This window comes from Carcharhinus amblyrhynchos, chromosome 5 (assembly GCF_965287045.1).
Source record: "Carcharhinus amblyrhynchos chromosome 5, sCarAmb.v2.hapA, whole genome shotgun sequence".
NCBI classification, from domain to species: domain Eukaryota; kingdom Metazoa; phylum Chordata; class Chondrichthyes; order Carcharhiniformes; family Carcharhinidae; genus Carcharhinus; species Carcharhinus amblyrhynchos.
The window spans coordinates 83076861-83104188 of record NC_137328.1 but is presented as its reverse complement, the minus strand read 5'-3'; the positions used below and the strand labels follow the sequence as shown (position 1 = coordinate 83104188).

The window sequence follows — 27328 nt, the reverse complement described above, 5'->3', positions numbered from 1 at the left end:
GCCCTATACAGCTGCAGCAAGACCTCCCTACTTTTATATTCAATCCCCCTCGCTATGAAGGCCAGCATCCCATTCGCCTTCCTGACCACCTGCTGCACCTGCAGGCTGGGTTTTTGCGACTCATGCACAAGGACCCCGAGGTCCCTCTGCACCGTCGCCTGCTGCAGTTTTTCGCCACGTAAGTAATAGTCCTTCCTACCAAAGTGGACCACCTCACACTTGCCAACATTAAATTCCATTTGCCATTTCCTGGCCCATTCACCCAGCCTATCTAGATCCTTCTGCAGACTCTCCACACCCTCCGCACAATTTGCCTTTCCCCCAATCTTGGTGTCATCAGCAAATTTCGACACCCTACACTCGGTTCCCTCCTCCAGATCATCTATATAAATGGTAAATAGCTGAGGCCCCAGCACCGACCCCTGGGGCACCCCACTAGTCACCAAGTAGGAATACTGCTAAGAGGTGGAGACAGTATTTTACATTTTTCCTTATAAACTTCCTCTGACATTGTTCTATTCAATTATGTATTTTGCCTGAATCATTTTATATTTCAGCTCCCTCTTCCACTGTCAAATAGTTTGGCATAATCCACAAATTTGACTAAATCACAGAATTTCTAATTCTTGCTCCCATAACAATCATCAATTTTATCTAACCTTCAACCAGTTTCTTGTTCTAGACAATGTTTACTTTGACATCCTACATCTGAGCTTAATAACCTCAGTATGATTTCCCGTTTTGAATTCACAATGATTGCTGTCAATCTTCAAATTTACTTCTAATATCAGATTCCATCATTTTATATGCAATGGAAGAAAGACTAATAGGCATGTGGATGCCTTGGTACTGATATTCAAAATGGATAACAAGTTAGCCTGTTTTAAATCTACTTGCCAACCTCCAGTTTAAAGTGTTCCCTTGATGATCATTAGTACTGTTAGAACTTTTCCCCCCTCTTCATATTCTGAAATGTCATTTGATCCTGGGGTTTAATTATTTTGAGTCTTTATAGCAACAGTTGGAGTTGCATCTGATCTATAATTAAAGCATAATAATATTCCATCTTGAAAAATGTCACATGAAATAACTTAATTGTAACCTGTTTTTATTTATGATCTACAAGACATATACATACTGTATATCATTCACTACCTGTAAGCCGTCATTGCCTACCCACCTGCATTACTAAACAACTATCATTTTTGGTTGCAAAGTTAATTTTCCCTTGAAGTTTGTCTGACTGCTTTTCATGTACTTATACCAATTTTATTCTAACATTTTAAAGCTTAAATTACTTTTCAAAACTTTTTTTTAAAGAAATGATGATCTCAATATGTACAGGCCAGTAAATTTAACAATTGTCACAGGAAAATCTTTAGTCTTTAACCAATGATGCATTTACCATGTAACTGGGAGAAAATAGCAAATAATTTGAAACAGCTAACATGGAATTTTAAAAGGGACAGTCGTATTTGAAAAGCATCAGAATGTGAGGAAAGAATTGGACATGGCAAATGTGAAAATGCAACAGATGTAATGTATATCTACAGGAAAGTCTTTGACAATGCAGCACATTGGAAAATGTTGGGAAAAATTTAGGGACATGGAATTTGGGATTATTCAGCAAACTGGATAAAAAGCGTTAGAAAGGTGAAGACAGAATGAAAGTTAAGACCAGTTTTTCCAGAATTATTGAAAGTAGGGAAAGTGGTGTTTCACAGTGTTCAGTTCTGGATAACTGTTGTTCACTGTGTTGAATAATTATTTGCTTATAGATCTAGAGGGATTAGAATCAAATTTGGAGATGATACCAAAACAAAGTACAAAATTCTTTGGAAGTTCAGGAGCAGGAATAGTGATAAGGTAGGGAATAGGCTTAAAAGTAGCAGATGGAATTCAATGTCAGTAAGTGAGATATGATGCACTTTGGTTAAAAATTAACAGCAGTAACTACACTCAATGAGGCTAAGTTTGGCATTCTGGAACTGCAGCTGGGGTAAAAGCGTCACAGGATATTAAAGGCACTATAAAACACTAATGGAATTCTATGTTTTATCGCACAATGTGTAGACAATAAAAGCCAAGAAGTAATGCGAGGTTATATAAAACATCAACAAGTACTTTGTGCAGTACTAGGTCATACATGATAAGGAGAATATAGGAGTTTCAGTTAGGGCACAATGCAGATTTACTGGAGTGCTGTGAAAAAAAGTTTAGAATTGTGCTTCTTTTCATTAGAAAATATTACAGGGCAAAATTATATAACCCAAATTTGGTCTAGGTGACAGAGCAGATATATGATTAGAAACTCACTTTGGAGTCAAATACCAAGGTTGCAAACTATTTGGTTCAGCATCAGACAGTTGCCAAGGATGGAAATGGTGGCCAAGGATGGAGTTTGTGCAGTGGCCAAGGGAAAGGTACCATTATAAGTCAATGACTAGTGCTCATCTTCGAATCAGTGTCTTGGCCCAATTAATTTATTATTCCCAATATTTAGTTGCAGGTTGGATCAAGGGCATTATAGTGAAGGAAGCCCGCCAATGCCTCTATTTTTTCAAAGAACTAGGGAAATTTGGCATGCCAGCTATGACTCTCACCAACTTTTACAGATGAACCATAGAATGCATTCTTTCTGGTTGTATCACAGCTTAGTATGGCTCCTGTTCTGCCCGAAACTGCAAAAGGTCGTGAACGTAGCCCAATCTATCATACAAACCAGCCTCCCATCTACTGACCCTGTGTACGCTTCCCGCTGCCTCGGCAAAGCAGTCAGCACAATTAAGGACCCATGCACCCTGGACATTCTCTCTCCCACCTTCTTCAGTCAGGAAAAAGATACAAAAGTCTGAAGTCACGTACCAACCAACACCAGAACAGCTTCTTCCCTGCTGCCATTAGACTTCTGAATGGACCTACCCTGCATTAAGTTGATCTTTCTCTGCACCCTAGCTATAACTGCAACACTACATTCTGCACTCATCTTCTTCTCTATGAATGGTATGCTTTGTATGTTTGTGTGCAAGAAACAAATACTTTTGACTGTATGCTAATACATGTGATAATAATAAATCAAATCAAAATACGGGGTCAGGTTGGTTTGGAATGGAGGTGGTGGGGGGAGTGGGTATCAGGCTGGACTGGGAATGATTTAGGGAATCCACTTCGGAGAGGGTTGTGTGTATGCTTTTTAAAAACAGTTACTCTGGAGTTGGTGTTTTTCTCCTCCCCTCCCCCTTCTAGCTCTTTCAGAGTAACTATCAGGGTTAAACTGGCAGAACCAAATCATTTCTGGTTTAATAATATCCTTTCTATAATAGGGTGACCAGAACTGTACACAGTATTCCAAGTGTGGCCTTACCAATGACTTGTACAACCACCTGAAGTTAGCAATTGAAATCGTTTTGTTGGATGGTTTCCAGTCCGCACAATTCTCCAGGGGAAATTAGTGCTTTTGGATACTTGCTGAATAAACCTTTACGTGGGAACCTCCTAGAGGAATTCCCCAACACATCATTGGGGTCTCCCCCCAAATGCGATGTTGGAGAACCAGGAAGCTATGGACCATTATTTCGGGAATGATACAATAGGCCAAATGGCCTTCTGTGCCATTATGACTCAGTGGCTCTAGTGCACGTCTGGTTCAATTTGTCTATAAAAATACATTCATGTTTATCCAATTTCTCAAATAGCAATTCCTCAAACTTACTGAAAGTCCAGGTAAACTACACTTAGTGTTCTCTTCCTTGTAGTTTAGTCTTTAAAACAAAAATCAACCAAATCAAAAATGATCTATCCTTCTGACAAATGAAGGAAAACAATCAAGATTTGGGAAACAGCTTGCGCAAAATTATCAAGAATAAAATTGCACTCCTAACAATAGTCTATTAAAAACTGTTTTTAATACACAATTTTTCAAAGTAAGAAATTCAACTTGAACAAAACAACTATTGTCAGTTTAGGGAATTCATTTGCTGAGGAAAAACAGTGCAAAAGACAGAAATGCACAAAATAATAAGTACATTTACTTACATCAAGTAATCAGGTTTTTTGGCTGGTAACATAGGATTGCTGGAACCAGTGCACTTCCTATTCATTCCTGCAAAAGAATAGATGTTTCTGTATATCTGTTTTTCCAAACAGCAGAAGGTACAGAAATAACAGCAAACTTTTGACCTCTGCCACACGGCAGCTAAAACTTGTGGGAAGATTTTAATGCTTTTGCTTCTGTATTACATTTTTCAAAACAAAGAGTGCGCTAGTTTTCAACTCTACAGATTACAAACAGCAGCAGCCATATGGTCAGCTCAGTCACTACCAATAACAGACCTAGAGTCTGTAATGGCAATAACTGAATTACTCACATAATAGAGGTCAAAGCACTAAGACCTCCACGCAGGGTCAGTCTCCTACTGTTTCCAAATCCTGCAGACAAGGAACCATTCAGGAATTAATTTATTGGAAGTAGCAGATGTGGCTATAATGTTAAAGAATGCAATTTTAGGACCTTTCCCACCCTATGTTTTGTGGGAATCAAGAATGAGAACACAGCATAGTTATTAACTAAAACTAGTTTAGAGTACTTGAATCTCACTCTGACACTGAATTCTTCTATAGCTATATAATCTGAATAGTCTTCGATGTTAGTTGTAACAACATAGGGCAGCAAACCATTCTACAAATTGTGCCTTTTTGGAAGCATGCCCAAAACTTTAATATTACTTGATTCAAAATTTGACATGTCAGTGTCAAATATGTTTAATGCTAGCATTTTGATCACTGGGCCATTAACAATAAACTATTTATGCCCTGTATTATTTTTCCCGAATTTTCCTCTTTTAAGAGTTTATAACACATTGACATTAACAAATCTTTGCACATTTTAATTAAACAATGTTTGCAGGAGAACTAATATGGTTAATTGACAATGTGGATTTAAGGATCACTTTTCAATTATCCCAGAGATTCAGAAAGGTTAGGAAATGTAGGGTCCTGTTATTAGTATTCCGACTGGTTGAGAGCATTGTTTAGTTGCAGTACATTAAGGCAGCAGCTCACCATCACCTTCTCAAGGGCAATTAGAGATGGGCAATAAATGTTAGCTTAGCCAGCAAGCCCACATCCTATGAATGAATAAAATAAGTCTCATCTTTTGTAAAGAGTTTAACGCATTTTAAGAGATGTGGCTGGAACAATTAGCAGATTTTGGTTTAATTACTTGATGGTTAAAGAATTAATAATTCAGTAATTTAAATTTTCACATATTTTGAACACAGCAGTTTAAGATCGAGTCATGGCAAAAGATTCAGAGGTAGACCATTTATCGTTACATATTTGATCTAGATAGGCTGGGCAAATGGGCCAGGAACTGGCAAATGGAATTTAATGTTGGCAAGTGCGAGGTGGTCCACTTTGGTAGGAATAATGGTAGGAAGGACTATTACTTACGTGGTGAAAAACTGCAGCAGGCGACGGTGCAGAGGGACCTCGGGGTCCTTGTGCATGAGTCGCAAAAACCCAGCCTGCAGGTGCAGCAGGTGGTCAGGAAGGCTAATGGGATGCTGGCCTTCATAACGAGGGGGATCGAATATAAAAGTAGGGAGGTCTTGCTGCAGCTGTACAGGGCATTGGTGAGGCCGCAGCTGGAGTACTGTGTGCAGTTTTGGTCGCCGCACTTACGCAAGGATATTTTGGCCTTGGAGGGAGTGCAGAGGAGGTTTACTAGGCTGATACCGGAGTTGAGGGGGTTGAGCTATGAGGAGAGGCTGAATAAACTAGGCTTGTACTCGTTAGAGTTTAGAAGAATGAGGGGAGATCTCATTGATACATAAGATGACGAATGGGATGGATAGGATAGAGGTGGAGAGACTCTTCCCGCTCAGAAAGGACAGGAGGACTAGGGGGCACAGCCTCAAGATAAAGGGGGTGCGGTTTAGCACGGAGTTGAGGAGGAACTTCTTCACTCAAAGGGTGGTGAATCTCTGGAATTCTCTGCCCGTTGAAGTGGTGGAGGCTGCCTCGCTAAATATTTTTAAGATGCAGGTTGATGGGTTTTTGATAAGCGAGGGGATTAAGGGTTATGGGAAGAGGGCAGGAATGTGGAACTGAGCCACGACAGATCAGCCATGATCTTATTGAATGGCGGGGCAGGCTCGAAGAGCTAAATGGCCTACTCCTGCTCCTATTTCTTATGTTCTTATTATGTTCATTCAGCTGGGTGTCAACTCTGCGTGCGTGCACATGTGCCTGCGTGCGTGTGCATGCATCAGCAGAAAGTAAAATTTGAACCTTTGATTGTTCAAGTGTTCGGATGCTTTTAGTAGGGTGGGGGTGCACAGAGGAACATGACCATTTCAGGAGGAGGCCAGTGTCGAGGCTGAGGAACACAGCACCTGTCTTCAAGATTTCCTGAAATAATTTTTCAATTTAAGCAATGAGGGCCAGTACCTAGTCCCCAGTGCTGCACTCCTTGCGGAAATCAGTTTGGCCAACGGTAAGGACATCCAAGGTTGGCAGCGTGTGAAGGATGAGCTGTTCAATGTTTTCATATGGGACTGATAGGAGAAAGATTGGACAGTAGCTCGTATGGGGTATTTTCCAGATTCTGGTATCGTGACATTTGCTGTTCTCCGATTCTTTGGAATCGAGTCAGTATTTATGACCATCACATAGAACAGAATCAGTTAAGCAAGAGCTCAGGTATTTCATAGATTCCAGCTCGATATTGTCATATCATGTTGCTTTGCCACACTTCAAACTCCATAGACCTTCTCTTGCTCTGCAACCTCAAAAAAGTGTGGGGCTGATGCTGATAGTGTTACTTTAGTTCACCTGGAAGTTTCTTTGAGTGTTTTTATCCAGCTGATGTCAAGGTAGTATCTGGAGACATGGTTGTGAACAACTGAGGGTCAGTTTTGAGTGGGTGGCTTCTGGACGGCTCCAAGGCAACAGATTAGACACCAGCACTTCCTGCCAGAGCCTAAAGTATGCAGTACTGAGGGACTCAGACGGTCTCCTAACCTTGGATCCCCTGATGCTTGAAGCCAATATGCATTCTCACTCGTGGGAGTTATGTCAAGTAGCTTTACACAGCCACATAAGAGATAGAAGGAGTGGACCATATGGCACCTTGAGGCTGTGATACCATTTAGTAAGACTATGGCAGAACTTCATTTTTCTACTCTATCCCAGTACCCTTTGAATTTTTTGTGCTCAAGAATCTATCAATCTCAGCCTTTAATATACTTAAAGGCTGAGCATTCATACTCTGGGGCAGAGAATCCCAAAGATCCACAACAACTCTTTAGTGAAGACATTTCTCTTCAACTTGGTCCAACCTAACAGTTGGATCTGCCTGCCTGAAATGGAGGGTATTAGCTACAGAGAGATTGAATAAACTGGTTCTTCTCCCTGGAAATACACAAGTTAAGGGAAATTTATAACATTATGAAATTTATAACATTTATAAATTATGAGAGACATAGAAATTTATAAAATTATGAGAGATATAAATAAGGTGAACAGTTAGAAGCTTTTTTCCAGGGCAGAAATGACAATTACAAAGGGGCACAAGTTCAAGATAAGAGGGGGAAAAGGTTCAGTGGAGATGTGCGGAAGGAGGTTTTTTTTTAAACAGAGGGTGTAGAGGCGTAGAATGCATTGCCAAGTGAGGTGGTTGAGGCAGATATGCTAACCACATTTAAGACTTATCTTGATAGGCATATGAACAGACGGAGTAGAGGGATATAAGCGGTTGGCGTTGTTAGGACAGGCTGTGCTGCATTGTTATTTTGTTCTAAATGACTGACCCCATATTCTAGACTCGTTCAGCATCTACACTGCGAAGCCCTCTTAAGAACAGATGTTTTATTTTCTGGAGTTTAGAGAAATGTTGATTTTTTTTTACTGCTGCACCTAATAAGCACAGAGATTAAGTGTGAATCCCTTTAAATCAACAAAAATATTAAAGCACTACCTCTTTTAAGCCAGGATAAAATTGAACCAAAGATTCCCAGACAGAAATGGTAACAGAACAATCAAGAAGAGGAGTTTCAGGTACAGGCCAAGTACCTTCCAACAAAGAAATGAAGAGAAAAATAAGACTGGCCAAGAGAAAGGGGGCAGAATAGTAGTTAATATAAAAGGGACCCAAAAATCTTCCGCAGGCATGTAAATTATAGGTGGATAGTGAGATGCAGGGCTGGTTCTATTAGGGAGCAAGAAAGCGATTCTAGCAGTTTGGGGGGGGGGGGGGGGGGGGGGGGGGCAGAGGGCAAGGCTAGAATCCTTTAGGTGTGGCATCTAAAAAAAATAATATTAATTTGATTGCAACAGCATATAGATAGGGTAGCCAAACAAGTGATAGAGGGAAATTAATGCAGAGAACCGAGGTGATGCAAATGTGCAGAAGGGATAGGAGGGGTAGTACAAACCTGTTGACATAGTTCTAAACATTGTGCAGGGACAGAGGGACTGGGAGGATTCACGCGCATAGATCTTGGGAGGGCAACAGACACATTCAGAGACTTCTTAGCAAAGCATGTGCCATCTTGGTTTTCAAAAATAGAGTACAAAACAAGGAAATTAAGCTGAACCTTTATAAAGTTCTGGTTAAGCCACAGCAAGAATTTTGTATCTAGTTTTGGTCTCCACTTTTGGGAGAATGAGCGAGTTTAGTGGATACAAGGAAGATTTAGCTTCTCCAACATAACTTTGGCTTGTTGAAACCGTTCTGCTAAGTTTGTTCTTGAAACTCAGTATAGAGGGGAGATTTGACATAGGTGTATAAATAATGACAGATTTAGTTATGATAAACAATTCCCATTGCTCCCAAAATGGTGTGCACCTTGCAAGCAGAGTGAGCAGACACGAGTTTGCCAAGTGGGGTCTGGAGAAGGTGGTTGGGGGCCTCATTTTTTTTCTAACTTCAGTGTAGCAGGAGGAACTGGCTGGTAATTAACTGGTAAGCTCATGAGAAACATACAAACGGAACCGTAAAAGCTTCTTTAGGGATGTAGAAAGGAAAATATTATCCAGGCCAAATGTGGATCCATTACAGTTAGAGGCAGGAGAACTTATAGTGGATACGCAACCAAGAGACTTGTAAAACTGAGGCACAGAAAGAAATTGATATTTCAAAAGTTAATTGACTTGAAGGCTATTAAATCCCCTGGACCAGATGAAATACATCCCAGAGTGCTTAAGGAAGCTATAGTGCACATATTGGTGGCTGTCTTTCAAAATTCTATAGATTCCAGGGACTGGAAGGTAGCAAATATAATCCCACTATTTAAGTGAGGGAGAACTGGATGGAGAACTACAGACCAGTTAATTGATATCAATAATAGAAAATATGTTAGAATCTATTACATAGTATATGACAACTGAACACTGAAAAAGTAATGGAAAAACTGGGCACAGTCAACACGGATTTTTGAAAAGAAAATCAGGTTTAAAGTTTATTTAGTGTCACAAGTAGGCATACATTAACACTGCAGTGAAGTTACTGTGAAAATCCCCTAGTCACCATACTCTGGTGCCTGTTTGGATACACTGTGGGAGAATTTAGCATGGTCAATGCACCTAACCAGCATGTCTTTCAGACTGTGGGAGGAAACCAGAGCACCCAGAGGAAAGCCATGCAGACACGGGGAGAATGTGCAGAGTTTGCACAGTGACCCAAACCAGGAATTGAACCCGTTCCTGGTGCTGTGAGACAGCAGAGCTCACCACTGTGCCACCCTGTTGCCAGACCTGCTGGGAGTTTTTTGAGGATGTTACTTGGAACACAGAGTAAAGGAGAACCAGTAGATATGGTATTTGGACTTTCAGAAGGGTTTTGAAAAGGTCCCACACAGATTATTAAACAAAATTAGAGCACATAGGATTGGGTGTAATATGCTGGTATGGACTGAGAATTGGTTACAAACAAAAAAATAGTAAAGTGGGTCAGAATAGCAAGGTGTTAGACACAGTGCACCACAAGAATCAGTGCTAGAGTTACAAATGTTCACAATCTGTATACATGATTTAGGGGACGTGGAGACAAATTGTTCTCTTTCCAAATTTGCTGGTGACACAAAACTAGATGGGGATGGAAGCTGTGAGGAGGATGCAAGGAGACTTCAGATGGATTTTGACAAGCAGTAAATGGACAAGAACATGGCACTTGGAATGTAACGTGAGCAAGTGTAAAGTTATCCACTTTTGTTGTAAAAACAGAAAGACAGAATATTTCTTAGATGGAAGGGGGTTGACAAGTGTTGGTGACAAAGGGACCTGGATGTCCTCATCCACGTGTGATTAAAAGTTAGCATGCAGACACAATAATCAATAGAGGAAGGTAAATGGTATGTAGCCATTCATTTCAAGTGGATTTGAACACTGAAGTACATCCTGTAATTGAACAGAGCCTTAGTGTGATCACACCTGATGTACATGTATAGTTTGGGTCTCCTTGGATAAGGATATATTTGCCATGGAGGGAATGCAACAGAGGTTTACCAGTTGAATAGATTAATCCTTGGGATGACAGGATTGTTTTATGTGGAGAAATTGAGGCTCAGTTTTAAAGAATGAGGGGTAATCTCAATGAATTTGACAAATTTCTTACAGGGTGTGAAGGTCAAACGTAGGTAAGATGGTTTCCTGAACTAGAGAGTCTAGAACAGAAGACATAATCTCAGGATAACAGGCAGGCCATTTAACACTAAAATGGAGGAATTTCTTCAGGTGGTGGTGAATTGTTGGAATTATTTATCCCAAGAGGGCTGCTCAATTATCAAGCATATTCAAGACAGAAATCCATAGATTTCAAGAGACTAAGGTATCAACGTATGTGGGGATAGCACAGGCAAGTGATGTTGAGGGAGATGATCTAATTGAATGTTAGAGCAAGCTTCACAGGCTGAATAGCCTACTCTTGTTCCTTTTAAAATATTAACATATCAAAGACCAGGGTGCAGATATTTAGGATTTTGGGTGAGAGATGTAGGCAAGTACAAGAACAAACTTTTCTATGCAGCAGATGGAACTTTCTATGGTAAAGTGAACATCAATGATTTCAAAGGGAAACTGATGGACACTTACAGAACTACCAGGATAGGTAGAGTAAATAGGACCGACTGGATTGCTTCACAGTAATGGATAATCGAGTTAGTTGTAAGGCTTCCTTATGTGCCTCATATTAAATCCTTTCCAACTTCATTACATACCTGAATCAGAATTGGCATCTTTAATGGGCTTTTGTTCCTCAAATTCATTTCTGTATTCTTCGCCATCCTCCTCATTCCTCTCCTTATTCTTTTTCTCTTTTTCTCTCTCCTTGTCTTTATGTTTTTTAGCTTTCTTTTTTGACTTTGCATGAGAAGAGCAGTCTTTGCTGATGACTTTTGAGCACTCCAGCTGGTGTGGTGGGCTTTCCACAGTAGTCCTAGAGATAAGCTTTTCTTGCTGGTCCTCATAACCTTCACCAGCTTGACCAATAGCATCAACTGGCAGATCTTGAGTTCCCCTTCCTTCAGGTGTGCATGGGGAACTGGAGTTTGAATTCACAGTGTGAGCGATAGAAACTGGAAGTGGCACAGGAGGTGGTGCAGGGGGAGGGGGGTGAGGAGGAGCAACTGGGGTGGAAATAACAACAGTTTTCTCACTGGAGGGATTTAAATGGCCATTAAGTGTTGGCTGCACACGATTAGTAAGGTGAGATATTCGAGGCTTCTTGCTTGCTAGTGGGTCAATGAAATCTGAAGGCAGAGATCTCTTCTGCAAAAACATTAAACATAATACTAAGTTCTGATCAACAAGTTAAGAAAAATATTTTCAAAATTGAATACTGTATCCACATTCTAGCAATTTAATCCAGGTTGGTTACCATATACCAATCTTATTTTGCAAAAACTCTGCCACAGCAGGCATATTTTATTTTTTTGTATGAACCTACATCAAAATATTATGTGCAGAATAGGTAGAACAGATGTGGGCTACTGCAATGTCCTGTCATGGTCTAGGTTTAAATAGAGCCCAGGTGATGGAATAAAAACTGGCTAGCTGTGTCACAATAATGCAATACAGCTCTGCTTCTGAAATTGAGATGAAAACACATTACTAGCATGGCATTGGAGAGTACTTGGTGCTTGATAATGACATTGCACATCTGAAAAGGAAAGAATTTCACTTCCTAGTAATATAGTGATGGTAAAATTCTTGTAAAATCTTATGATTTAGGCCAGGCCGAACCTTTTTACTTTTTTGGGAGGTAGGGGGGCCTACATTTGCACATTTTTCTCACTCAAGGAACGATGAGCAAATTTCAGAATGATCATGTTTGGCGTAACTAAATAACATGGCGCAAAAGGATCAGTATACGAGTGGGCAAGTGGATGCTGGTGTGCGGTGGTGATAGCAAGTGAAAAAACTAAGATTGGGCAAAACACTGACTGGTACTCATTTCCACATAGTCAATGTCTTGCATTCAACCCCTGCCAGGGCAGCCTCACAGCCCCGCTCTCCATTACTCCAGAAAAGAATTCCAAAGATTCATAACCTTTTGAGTGAAGAAATTTCTTATCAGTCCTGAACAGTCATCTCCTTATTCTAAGACTGGCTCCGAGCTCCAGATTCCCTAGCCAGGGAGAAATAGTCTCCCAGCATCAACTGTATCAAGCCCCTTAGAACTTAGATATTGAAATGAGATCACATCTCATGCTTCTAAATTGTAAGAAGCATAGACCCAATTGACTCAGCCTCTCCATGTAGGACAATTCCTTCATCCCAGGAACCCATGCCCAAAGGGAAACATACATTTCCTTAGGTAAGAAAACCAAAACCACATACAGAACTGTAGGAGGTTCTTACCAAGGCTTTATAAAATAGTAATTCCCTACTCTTATATGCCAATTAATTTGCCATAAAGGCTATAGTATTTATTGCTGTTCTAATTGTTTCTGTATCTGCATGCAAGCGTTGTTACTTGTGTAGAAAGACACCCAGATCCTTTGGAATAGCAAACATTCTCAGTCTCTCACGTTTTTTTAAAAAAATTCTGCTTTATTATTTCCTTACCAAAGTGGATCATTTCTTTCTTCTCCACATTATACTCCATTTGCCATGTCATTTTGGGTGAGAAAACCAGTGTGACTCTTGGTGGCATGTTGACACTGCTCAGCCACATCCCCAACCACTTGGGGGCTTCAACGGCCTCCGATGTCCACCTCCCTCCCCCCATGGTGTGGTCATCACACCGGTTCACCATTTGTGGAGACTAGTAATGATTCTCACCAGGTTCCCATTGCGCTCAAGGGTCAGAGGATCCTGTGAGCAGGGAGAATCAGGCTTCAAACAGACCAGGCATATTTAAATGCTTATTTAAGCATGATAATCTAGCTCCCGTCATCAGTAGGCAGGAGCCAGATTATGTCCAGGCACAGTAGCTGGGAGAATTGCAACAAGGTTTTGTGCAGATCCACTAGACTCCTCACCCACAATTCTCCGAATCACGCCACCCCAATGTCATCTGTGCAGGGTGCGACACGGCCAGAAAAATCGCAGTCCTTAACTGTGGAGGAATTCAAAACTTGTTAATGCATCATGCTTCACGCCGTTTCTTTATATTGGAGAATGGCAAGCAACATTTTTGTATTTGAAATTGGAAAATAAACCTGCACAATTATGGTCCACCAATTACGAGTACAATTTTTAATAATTATAAACTTGGTAATTGATTTTATTCACCTCTGGTGGAGATGTGGATCCTCTATCTTTAGGGGAGCTTGATGGAACTGGATCTGCTTGATGGCTATTAGAATTCTGCAGCTGGGATAATTTTCTGTTTCAAAGATTCAGAACACAAAAAAAAGTCAAGATGCATCTTAACACAGATCCATGCAGTTAAATTTACTGTTCATGACATCCATGTATAGTCAGAATTCTATTACTGCCAGAAACAAATTACTGCAAGATGCACTACATGTAAAGTGTACTGCAGATTGAAGTCCATGAAACCAGCAAAACTTCACAAACACCTGTGGATTGGCAAAATCAAACAATTTTTCAAAAGATCATTTCAGATGGCCAGCTCAGTTATCCTGCCATCTTTGTTTCAATGAAAAACTATTTTAAATATTGTTATACCTGTGCTTTTTAAAGTCAAAATTTGACTGCTGACTGATGTTTCAACTTTTTTCACCTTGCATGGCAGCACGCTGCCTCACAGCGCCAGGGACCCAGGTTGGATCATTGTCCACATGCGTTTACTCTCAGTGCCCTGGTTTCCTCCCATGGTCCAAAAGATGTGCTGGTGGGGGTGAATTGGTCAGGCTAAATTCTCCCTCTGTGTACCCAAACAGGCACCAAAGTGTGATGATGCAGTAACTTCACTGAAGTGATAATGTAAGCATACTTGAGTAATAAATAATAAAAAATAAATAAAATGTTCAGGGCATTGCTTTGCAGTATAATTGCAGTCCACAGCCAAGCAAACTTTAACAAATTTCCAAACTACCCAGTGGATCAATGTTAAAAACTTGAGGGAACCTTTTAACCCTGCAGGTCATAGCTTCTTGCCAGATCAACTTGGTGGCAAGCAGATCCAGAAAAGTTACTTTTAAACTTTAAACCTTTATTTGTTGCGTTTCTGCTGGGCCAGAAGGAGGAGTGCCCCCACTTGCCCACTCTTCCCTCATCTACTCCAATTGCAAGGATCTCAGAAATCCATTTCAGACCACTTGCTTGACTGTAATAGTAATCTCTTCACACAAAGCCAGCTAGCACTTTCCAGAAAGTCTAAAGGTGGGTGGGTGAGTTAGGGAAAAAGCATGATGGGATGCATATTGATAAAACCTGGAGATTTTAACTCTTGTACCTTACTCTGCAAACAATCATAGCCTCCAGATTAGTTCAGCCTATGCCCGTATGACCTCAGCCCAAGATTGGGACTTTACATTCACTGTGCAGAGAGCCCAGGGTGAATATTTCCCATGCTGTGCGAGTCAACATAAAACCTGATGATCCTATTGATGTATCCAATATATTTTGTGTATTCTGACGGCTCATTAATTTGAGGCGGCTTTTGGTATTCGGATGTGCAACAGGACATCACCCGGCTTAATCTATAATGAAAATTAGTGAATTGAGAAGCTAATTGCTTGTTGGAGGAAAACTGTCTATTAAAGAAAATAGAAGCTGTTGATAGTGATCAGCATTAACAGTGTCTAACTGCTGTACAAGTTCTCACCCCTGAGTATTATTGTACAGTGACATGTAAGCTAGGAGATGAATTAGAACTCTAATTCCACATTGCAGTGTGCAACGAAAACATTGTTCACTGGCTTCTGAATAGGCAGCAAATGTTAATGGATGACACATTGCGCATTTCTTCAACCACTCTGCCTTGCTGCAATACACCTACTTTATCGAATAAAGACTTGGTGAACAATGTTTTTACACCAATGTTTGGACAAAAGTTACGATGTCTTAAAATATTTGAGCTACAAATGATTCCTATAGATATATTAAAACAAAACTTCTATATACAACAGTTTAAAAATTAACAAAGCAACACAAGTTGTGTCTAGGCTGTGTAAGACCCACACTTGAACTACAAAAGAACAAAGAAAATTACAGCACAGGAACAGGCCCTTCGGCCCTCCAAATCTGCACTGAAAATGCTGCCTAACTTAACCAAAACCCTCTATTCCCATCTCATTCATATACTTGTCAAGATGCCCCTTAGAAGTCACTACCGTATCCGCTTCCACTACCTCCCCAACAACAAGTTCCAGGCACCTATCACTCTGTAAAAAGTCTGCCTCATACATCTCTTAAAACTTGCCCCTTGCACCTTAAACCTATGACTCCTAGTAACTAACTCTTCCACCCTGGGAAAAAGCTTCTGACTGTCCACTCTGTCCATGCCTCTCAATCTTGTAGACTTCTATCAGGTCTCCCCTCAACCTCTGTCACTCCAGTGAGAACAAACCAAGTTTCTCCAACCTCTCCTCACAGCTAATGCTCTCCATACAAGGCAACATTCTAGTAAATCTTTTCTGTACCCTCTCCAAAGCCTCCTCATCTTTCTGGTACTGTGGTGACCAGAATTGAACACTATATTCCAAGTCAATTTCTCTACATGCTGGATTTACACAACCAGCAATAATCTCAAGTTATCTTTGGCATGAATGGCTTCAAGGAAAATCTGATTACCTAAGTTTTCTGGCCACTGGCCTCAGCAAATTTGTCACGCTGACTTGGGGTTGCCACTGTGCAAAAGGGGCCAACAGCATTAGCATTACACTTGGCAATAATTTAACAGTCAAATTAACTGTCACACTGCATAAGAGTCTATTGATATATTCAATGCATCATCAGCTTTCGTGTTTACCCAGCATGGGAAATGTCCAGCCAATGCATTAGAATCAAAATGATATCAAAAATTGTTTACAATAAATTAGTAGAAAAATTGGGTTATCTGGGTAAACAGATCTTGAAAATGAATACATCTTGTAGAACCATGTAATGTAAACCACAATAATGAAAATATATTAACAGACAAGAACACTCTTCAATTAAGACCTTATTAACTTGCTTCATATACTGGTTTGCATTACAAGTCAAATTAAATTTGAAAATAAGAATAGCAATCAACATATGTGAAATTAGCATCTATTCTGTTCTATTAAGTGTTCTCATAAGAATGAGAAGTGCAGTAGAACATGTTAAGGTGTGTGGATTGGTATGTGGAGTTGGGCTGGTGTAGCACTGTTCTTCACATGAACTTTTTACAACTTAAATTTTTAGATCACTACAAACATGGCTCTTGTTACTTCTCTTCATTAAGGAAGTCTGCTAAAACTCTATACCAACTTTCAAAATTTAACTTGCCTTTTTTCAGATGTCAGTAGATCTGTATTTATTACCAGCACTTGTTTTTATTTCAGATTTCCAACTTCAAAATGAAATTTTAAAATCATATCTAGACTTCTCTCAAACTGTAACTGTGCACTGTACTCAGTTTATTGTCCTAATATTTAGGAAATTAATTCTAAACAGTATAGCAGAATCTTTTCTTAAAATAATTCATAACCTATTCTATAAAAACACACTGTATAATCTTCGACTAGGCACTCCTTTTCTTTTAACTAAATTAAGCTCAGTCATTTTTAGTGACTTTTGGCCAAAAAATAAAAGCCCACCAGACATTAGAGAACATGTGAAGTAACTGGGGAAAAATAGTATGTCAAGATAAAGATTTTGCTTTTATTTTGTTCCTGCTCTTCTATAATGCTAGAGATATTTAACAGACAAGATTTCAGTTTAACATTATTTAACATCTCATCTGAAGTACAGCACCTCCAACAATGCAGGATTATCTCAATATTGTACCGAAATTATCTTTGATTATGTGCTTAAGTTACGGAATGGGCCTTGTTTCAGTTTTCTAGTTTAGAGGTGAGAATACTAACACCGAGAATCAAAATCTGACATAACAAGTAGTTACTATGCCAAAAAGGTAAATAAACTCCATCTTGCGTTATTGATCACATCTACCAAGATAAGTGAAGAAGGCACTCAGAACGCACATCTCCACCAATGTTCGGGGAATCTGGGTTTGAATCCTACTACAGCAAGTGAAATTTGAATTCAGTAAAAGTCTGGAATTTAAAAACAAAATCGAATGATGAATATGAAAGCATTGTTAATTGCCATAAAACCGTATGCAAAACCTGTCCTGGTACCCCCATACCGACCTGTTAAGAAAGCAACTGATGCTTCTACTTTTCAGAAGACTAAGGAAATTTGGCGCATCAGCTACGACTCTCACCAACTTTTACAGACGCCCATAGAATCATTCTTTCTGCTTGTATCACAGCTTGGTATGGCTCCAGCTCTGCCCAAGATAAGGAACTACAAAAGGTCATGAATGTAGCCCAATCCATCACACTAACTAGCCTCCCATCCACTAACCCTGTCTACACTTCCTGCTGCCTCAGCAAAGCAGACAGCATAATTAATGACCCCATGTACCCCAGACATTCTTTCTTCCACCATCTTCCATTGGAAAAAAGATACAAAATTCTGAGGTCACGTATCAACCAATTCAAGAATAGCTTCTTCCCTGCTGCCGTCAGACTTTTGAATGGACTTACCTTGCATCACGTTGATGTTTCCCTATACCTTAGCTATGACTGTAACACTACATTCTGCACTCTCTCGTTTTCTTCTCTATGAATGGGATGTTTCGGCTGTATAGTGCGCAAGAAACAATACTTTTCAATGTTAATACATGTGACAATAATAAACCAAATCAAATCCACTGATGTCCTTTAGGGAAAGATCTGCCATCCTTACTTGGTCTGGCCTACACGTGATCCCAGATACCAATGTGTTTGGCTTTTAAATCCCTCTGAAATGGCTTAGCAAGCCTTTCAGTTCAAGGGTAATCAGGGATGGGCAATAAATGCTGGACCAGACGGTGACACCCACGTTACATGAATGAATTAAAAAGAATCCATGTGACCAGTCTCATACAGGGGAACTACTAATAAAAGTCCTAAACGTAATCAACTGGGAATCAGTTTGTTTCAAATTCTCAAAATGTTCTGCAAAGACTCACACTGTGATGAACATTGTGTTCTAGCTTTAATATTTAAAACACCAACAGGAGAATTTTGGCAATGGCATGAATTACATCATTGTAGAAATAGGGAAAGATTTTTGGTTGCTTCGAGTGCTTTACATTGTCGCTTCAACAACATCCATCAATTTTTCAAGATGCTGAAACTGAGTTTTCTTTGCGCTTCCTTAGAGTAAACTGGTGATGGTTGTGTTTTGTTCAATTATAGGATACTACCAACTAACTTGACACAATATTTAATACGGGAGATTTTTGATGAATGATGCTGGCTAATTTTATTGCAGAATACTGATGCTTGACAAATTATTCATATGAATGACATAATAAAAAGTGATCAATTAAATTATTAAAGCTAGGGTTGAGACGTAGTGATTCATTACATACATGGGGTTGTCATGATAAAAAGACAGGAAAATGCTTCCCATTAACAGATGTTGAAATGAGAACTAAGCATAAATCAAAAACCCTGAGCTGCAACTCCAAAATAAATATAAAATGGTCAAATTTATCTGATTCACAATATTGTAAATGTTATTTTAGACAAAGCAAATCCACCTCTGAAACATTAAATGAAGATTGTTTAAAGCAAATCTTCACCCCATTCAACAAAGATGCAGAGTTGTTGGCTATCTTGGTAATAACTCAATCTGGGCTGGTGCCTTGAATGATTCTTTGAGTTGCTTGCTGTGAAGGATAATGAAATTATTTGTCTTAATGAAACTGGGAAATAGTCCTTCAAATTTAGCAGACTATTTTTCACAAAGCTTTTCTCTGTAAATTTGAGATCATCCAAAATTCTTGTTTTTTCCTCAACTCACATCACAACCTGCTCACCCATCATTTATGTTTGCTGACTTAAACTGCCTTGGATCAAGCAATTTCTTGATCTTTAAATTCTCATGTTTTCAAATCACACCACTGCCTCATCTCTTCCTTTCTCTGCAATCTCCTTCAGCCCCAAACCCTCCAAGATATCTACACTCATTTAGTTCTGTTCCTTTGAGCAGTCATTATTTTAATTATTCCACCACTGGTGTCTGTGCCTCCAGCTGCCTGGCACTAAGCTCTGGAATTTCCTTCCCCGTTTCCTCCTTTAAGCCACTCCTTAAAAGCTACTTCTTTGACTAAGCTTTTGGACACTGACCTAAAATCTCCTTTTCTGATAGACAGTGGAATTAAGGGTTATGGGGAGAAAGCGGGAAAGTGGAATTGATCCACTTCAGATCAGCCATGATCTTACTGAATGGCGGGGCAGGCTTGAGGGGCTAGATGGCCTACTCCTGCTCCTGCTCCTATTTCTTATGTTCTTATCTGGCTCATATTTTGTTTTATAATGTTCCTGGGAAGCACCCAGAGAAGTTCTATTATGTTGAAGCCGCTATACTAATAAGTCGCTATTGTTGAATATTTTTCAGAATGCAAATCACTGACTCTAAAGTTGCAAAGATTGGAGAATGTGCACCTTTATTTTTCCTTTAAAAAAACTAGTCAAATAAAAGTGAATTTACCTGGAAACCACTCTGTCAAACAGTTGACGATCCTCTTCTGAGTAACCAGGCCAGTCCCGCTGAACCTCTTTATACACAAAATCCTTCACAGTGTAGGAGTTGTCTTTCGAGTTTATATTAGCCACCTATAAGAAAGCAAGCTATTATACCGATGGGAACGGTCATTCTAAGTTAACAAAATAAAAGTAGAGCTATGCTAAAATATTATCCGGATTGATTGTGGGCATCCACGTAATGGCAAATTAAAAATTATGACTTGGACACAGCTAATGGCACCTGTTCTGCCAAAGTCATGAGTTCAAGTCCCACTCCAAGGCTGAAGCATGAACCTAAGCTGATAATTTGTTGCAGTACACAGGTTTTGTGGTTAAAGTATAATGGTTTGGGCAAATTTTGTTAGGCTATTTGAAGAACTGGTGCTCACTCAACATTCCAGCTATTTCCTTCCCTCAATGAACACAACCACAGATAAACCAGCTTGCCAATCATTTCATTGTTCATCATGAAATATCCCATGTCTGCTTACTCAAAGGGGAGGTGATTGCAGATGTACAGTGGTGCTACATAAAGTCAAGGGTTTAGGGAATTTAAAAGAAAATTAAAATAATTTATGGTGTTAGAACTAGTTAATAAACAAGAAGCCTTAAATTTTCTCATTGAAGGAAAACAATATACTGGTCAGAAGTATAAATGAAGCTCCGAGAAATACATATAATTTACAAATTAGTTTTTTAATTTTTTTTAAAAAACTTTCCATCGAGTACTGAAACGAAAAGCTCAATCACATTGAGCATTGGCTATGCTAAATTGCCCCTTAGTGTCCCGGGATACATACATTAGATGGATTAGTGGGGTAAATATGTGGGGTTACGGGGATAGGGCCTATTTGGGGATTGTTGTCAATGCAGACTCAATGGGCCAAATGGCCCATTCTATGAAAAATCCCTATTAACAAAGGATCAGAAACCAAGGGCTGAATTTTAGGCTTCCCTGAAGAATGGAAGCTCGTAAAGTATCTTTTGTTGCCTCTCCACCACTGCCCTTTTTCCTATTCCAAACTGCTCTGGAATTTTAAAGATGGAAGCATGAGTGAGACCCTTAATGCCCCATCCCATCTGCTATTTTACCTGTGGCAAAGGGAGATCCATGCCAAGCAGACAGCCTCTCAGCTTTTTCTGGGTGAGCTGATATTGGGTAAATTGGGACGGAGGTGGGAAAAACATCTCCTTTGTGGGTCCAAGCAATAGGATGATTTCAAAAATTAGTCTTGTTGGGGTTTAGCGCACCTAATACCTTGTCATTGAAACAAAAATATATTTATTGCAAACAGAAAATACTGCAAAATCTCAGCAGGTCTGACAGCTTCTGTGGAGAGAAAATAGAACTGTTCTCTTCAGAGATTCCAGCTTCCATAGTAATTGGTTTTTATATATTTATTGCAGCTCTTTGCATATGGTATGAACTGCAACATTACTAAATTATTATCTGGGCTAAAAGTGTAGTAACTGAGAAACTATAGTTTTCATAATTCTTGATCTCTGTGTATTGAATGACATTTACAGGATTATGTTGTAATTTTTTTGGCAATCTTCACAAAGCTCAAAAAGAGTAGGAGGGATAACCCGAGTAACTATAGGCCGGTTTTAAGTCGGTCTGCCTTGTGTCCAACGAGGGGCATACACACGATGGGTCGTACTTGGGCTGCTCTTGGTTGTCGAGATTGGCCTAGTGCTTCATGTCGTTAGTGTGTGCTTAAACTGGACCAGATACTGGGCAAGACGACAGCTCAGTGACTATCACTGATTGCTGTGCAGACACATGGATTTGGGCCGGTGTCTGTGGGAGTTTGCGCATTCTCCCCGTGCTTGCATGGGTTTTCTCTGGGTGCTCCGGTTTCCTCCCACACCCCAAAGGTGTGCTATTAGGCTGATCGGCAGTAATAAATTGTCCCTAAATTAGTTTCCCTCAATCTGGATGGCCATAAAACATTAGATAAGGGTCATGGGTGGAGGGGGGGGGGGGGGAGACTGGTGGTGTTAAGATGGCGGCGCGGGCTCGTTGGGCCGAAGGGCCTGTTTCCCGGGCTGTTTTTGTTCTTTGTTAACCCATTATTCAAGATAAAATTAGTGAGCATTAAAAATAGGTGGGTTATCAAAGACAGCCATTACAGATTTATTAACAGTAAGTCACCACTGAGAAATTTCATGAGACTTTGGGCGGTATTTTCCCATCACGTTCATCCCAAAACCAGAAAATCTGTCAGGTGCAAAAGAAAATTCACCCCTTTGTGTTTGGGACTGACTGAATAGGTGATAGGACCATAGTTGACATTGTGCATGTGGATTTTCAACAAAAAAAACACTCACTAATCTGTTGCATAGGAGGCGCGATAGAAAAATGCTGATTATTGGTACAACAAAACGTAACAACATTGAAGCTGACGTAGAACAAACCAAGTCATAGTAAATGGTGCTGCTCAGATAGCAAATTGTGTAACTTAGGACTCAGTGCGAGGTCCACTTTTCTTCTTGGTATATGATTGGGACATGGAAACAAGTAACGGAGGAGAAATATTGACATAAAACTTGACAAATTTGAAAACAACAACAATGTGGACAATTAAACCATCAGGAAGAGAATAGTCTGACATAACATTTGCAATTTGCTAAGGTGGGAGGAAAAATAAGGAATAAATCTATATACTTAAATGGAAAGACACCAACAGTCCAGATGAACAGACACACCCAGGAGTTCAAATAAATATACAACACTCTGAAGTACAAATGCTAACAAGATAAAGGTCAACAACATTGTGATTCTTCTGGGAATGTGAATGCTGTTATTTGATGGACTTTCAAAAGGCATTTAGTAAAGTCCCTCATAAGAGGCAATTTAATTAAAGTTGAAGCTCATGAAATTGTGGGCAAATTGTTGAGTTGAATAGCAAATTGGTACAAACAGATAAATGGGCAGGCATTCTAATTGGCAGATTGTTATTTTGTGACATTCTTTGATGGAGAACAGGCTCTGTTTTTGGAATAATGTGGCTTCTAGCAAGCATAAATTAATTTAACTGATCTTTAAGCCGCAACACATCCTTGCCATGTACTGAGCCATACAGCTCAATGACTGCCTAATATGTGTTCATTTAGTAGTTCGTAATAGGCAGAGTACAGACCATACTCAGCCAGCTCATGCTTGTAAATAAAACTAAAATATCTACTGTTAGATTGATTCCATGATTGGGCAGCACTTGCTGAACAATGCTGAGGACTCTAATAGCTACACTAACAACCAATTTAAGATGATCAGTTGAGCTCATTTATGCTTGCTAGAGGCAGCATGGATTCATACGTAAGGCCCTTCCTCCGTCAAAGGAAAGGAATATGTTTAAACCTTGAGCTGTTCTTGAATTACCCAGAAGTTTAGGGAGCCTGTAACGCTCTGTTGCTTTCTTCATGGCAATGTCTCCGTCAGAGCTGACTTATCAATCAATCAGCACTCTTTTCTCCTGTAGTATACACTGAGATTTTTTTGAAATCTATTATTCTTGTTATGACCCGAGCACAAGATGAAAAACTTCAGCAACGTGTCTCTCTTTTCAAGATATTTCCAGTGTGTGTTAATATGCTTATGTGGGTAATTGTCATCTTCAGCACCTGTGTGGATATCTAGTGGAAATCCAGCAGACTGCAATCAGCCAGTTTAATGCCCTGGCAGCAAAGTTAAAAATAACCCTCACATTGGAAATCAAACCTAAGGATCACTCCAATCTGTTGGGTCCCTTATTTTGTAATACATATTTTCAGCAATGTGATGGAGGATTAGTTTATGTAAATTGCCTTGTTGATAAAAGTGTAGTTAAAAAGGCCTCATCAGTAATCACAATGTTGAGAATCTGCTTTCCTCAAGTTTGTTAATTAACCAAAAATATAACCAAAACAAAATAATATCCCTTTATCACAGAAAATATTCCAAGAGAAGGCAAATTAACTGCAATACTCCTCAGGAAGTAACAATTAATCTCTAGGATCCTGCTAGACAAGATCCAAGAGATAAACATTCGAGAGACATATTAAAAAAAGTTTTTCATTTTTACTTAATATCCATTTTAAAATATTGGAGATAGTATAAAAAGGCTGTCCAACTGGCAGTCAAGCATTGAGTAATTTTGCTTTCCAATAGTGGGAAGGCAGTGCTCTGCAAGACAGGTACGTCAGGTGATCAAAATTAATAGCAATAGCATGGTGGGAGGGAGTTGGGATTCAAGTCCAAAGATATGCAGGTTAGGTTAATTAGCCATGCTCAACTGCCCCTTAGTGTCAGGGGAACTAGCAGGTTAAATGTGAGAGGTACGGGGATGGGGCTGAGGTGGGATTGTTGTCAGTGTAGGCGTGATGGGTCGGATGGCCCCTTTCCATTCAATGATTCTATGTGATGCAATTTCCAGGAACATATGCAGAATTGGTAATCCTTAGTTCAGTCAAATTCAGCAAAGAAATACAAAAGTTTTAACCTTCAATGTGCACTCCTATGGAAGATTTCTAAACTTGCTCTGCTGAGTGTTATCACGTTATGTAAATTGGAAAAAAAATAAAGAACTCTTTAGGTGCAAGAATTATCCAATTTAAACCTTCCTCTGTTTTATAACTGGTGTGGCATTCTGCTACTACTTGCTAAGCTACTGTGTTATTTTAATAAGCTTTTCACACAGGAATCGACTGGAAGCTCCAATCTCAACTATAATGCTCGAAGTGCCAAGAAACCATAAGTGAAGCATTTATCCCTTCAAACAAGGAGTTTATCTCTGGTCACTTTCTTCTGTAACTGGTTGAATCAAAGGAATTAGCAATTTATTATTTCTATAGTAAAATATGCCTGATCCAGAATCCAAAAGAGAAGAGCAATTCCAATTTTGATTAAAGGCTTGCATTCCTTAAAATGTAATTAGTTATGAAATATTTTGTGACATTCTAAGTTACTTAGGCAAAAGTGGCCAACAATCTGCACACGGCAGAGAGAATATAGGATGTCACAATTCTGGATTTTTTTTTCACTGAAAGCATCAAATTTGTTTACAGGAAAGACAGTCAGTGATGGGATTCATCTCCACCACCCTTTCAGGCAATCCATTCCAGATTTCTGCGAAAAAAATGTTTTTCCTCATGTCACTGTTGAATCTTCTGCTACCCACCTTAAACTATGCCCTGTGGTTCTAAACCCTTCTGCAAATAGAGCGTTTCAATTTATCTATAGATCCTTCATGATTTTGAGCACCTTTATCAAATCTCCTCTTGCCCTTCTCGTCCCTAACAAATAAATAACTCCAACTTCTCCAAACTAAGCACATAACCAAAATCCTTCAGCCCTGAAATCAGTCTCAAGTCATTTCTGCACCCCCGCTAAAGCTTTCACAGCTTCCTTAAAGGCAATGCTCTGAATTCAACATGGAGGCCAAATCTATATTTTAAAAGATCATTACTCGCTTGCTTTTATATTCCATAACTTGATTTATAAAGTCCAGGACACCATATGCTTTATGAACTACTTTCTAACCTACTCCAGCACTTTCGATAATTTGTTCACATAAACACCTAGGTCTCTATGCCTACATTCTGGTTTAGAATTGTGCTCATTTTATACTGCCTTACTTCGGTCTTCTAATTTATCAGTCCGTACTTTTCGGCATTAAATTTCATCTAGCACACATTCTACCAGCTTATTTATATCCACCTAAAGTCCACTACTACCCTCCCAAGTTCTGTGTCATTGTACAGGGCACAATTTCAAGATTTGCCCAAGGCTAAGTCATTAACATAGACCAAAAAAAGCAGCAACCCTAGTAGTAATCAATGGAGAACACTTCATACCTTCCTCCAGTGCAAAAATTCACCATGACTGTTTCCTGTCACTTAGCTAATTTTGTGCTCATGCTGCCACTGTTCTTTTTATTTCATCTGTAAAATTCCAGGGAAATCCCTATATTGGGTTCCTTACTAATTAATGAAAACACTGACTGTACTTCAATTTCACTGTTACACTTAATCTTACACTGAACTATTTTATTCATGTTTGTGATAAAGCAACTGAGATTATATGACTTGATGGGGTTCTGTGGTCTGTCCCGTCATTGATTTAATGTTAAAAAGTAAACTTCAGCAGAAATCTAGTAGAGCATGAAAATAGGCAAGTTGCTGCTTGAAAACAAAAAAAAAACACTAAGAGAACCTCAGGAGCCCAAATGTGTAGGACTAAGAGAAAATTGCCAAATTTCAAGCTCAGCATGCTTTCCTTGTTTTAGTTGGCATTTATTAGCTAATAGTCTGAACATTGCAAGCCAAAGATCCTGAAAGCTTGACCTGACTGGACAGGCAAATGGTTAATTACATCTTTTGTAATTGGGCCATTCAAATTATAGTGAGATAATGTTTGGATTAAATCAACCTTCATAGACTATGTAAAAGTATCAGGAAATTTCCCCATGCATAGAAATTGCAGAGGTTTTAAGTGTGTTGACTGATGGAGAAGTACTTGGGAATAATTGTATGGAGGTTGTGTTTCTACCCAGGGGTGTAATGATAATCATATTATGCTTTGATACTGCTGCTCACACATTATGCATTATATCTTACCTGTATGGAATAAAATAGTCACCAACACCAATAAGGGTAATCATTGAGTATTTCAAAGAGGCTAAGGGTTAACTGCCTGATATCTTGAATTCCAACACCTGGGCTCCAACCTTACTGGCAAACCTATTATGCGGCATTGTATCAAAGGCCTTTTTCACATCATGCCGTGTCGTCATTAACCCTTTGTTAACTTATCAAAAAACTCAGTTATTTAAATTTGATTTGCCTACAAAGTAAACAGATAATGCAAGCTACAGGCATAGACGATTGTGCATTAAAAACAAAGACTAGGTTTAGGATGCCACAGTGGAATACACATACAACAAGGAATGTCAACCAGGATGATGAGGGATATTAAGCACTTCATAATTGCACTGCAAGTGGGCAGAGAAAGAGATGCCTGCAGAGAATAAACTGAAAAAGGAGAGACAGTACAGATTGACAGGCATGTGGATGAAGGTCTACTGGAATAAATCCATGCATCACATTACTCCTTCCAAATCTCTGAAATAATTCATACAACAAAACCCATGATCAAGATCAATAAAATTTTA

General features: G+C 39.4%; 1 protein-coding gene across 2 annotated transcripts in view; it reads right to left on the bottom strand.

The window, feature by feature from the left end:
- Positions 1-27328, bottom strand: part of ell2 (elongation factor for RNA polymerase II 2) — a 134492-nt gene that overhangs the window by 19888 nt on the left and 87276 nt on the right. For both annotated transcript variants that reach the window (XM_080189096.1, XM_080189097.1), the window contains 4 exons: positions 20143-20267; positions 13735-13828; positions 11217-11766; positions 4036-4102 (listed from right to left, as the gene is read on the bottom strand). In XM_080189096.1, coding sequence (XP_080045222.1) covers positions 4036-4102; positions 11217-11766; positions 13735-13828; positions 20143-20267 — 836 coding nt within the window. The remainder of the gene's footprint in view (positions 1-4035; positions 4103-11216; positions 11767-13734; positions 13829-20142; positions 20268-27328) is intronic.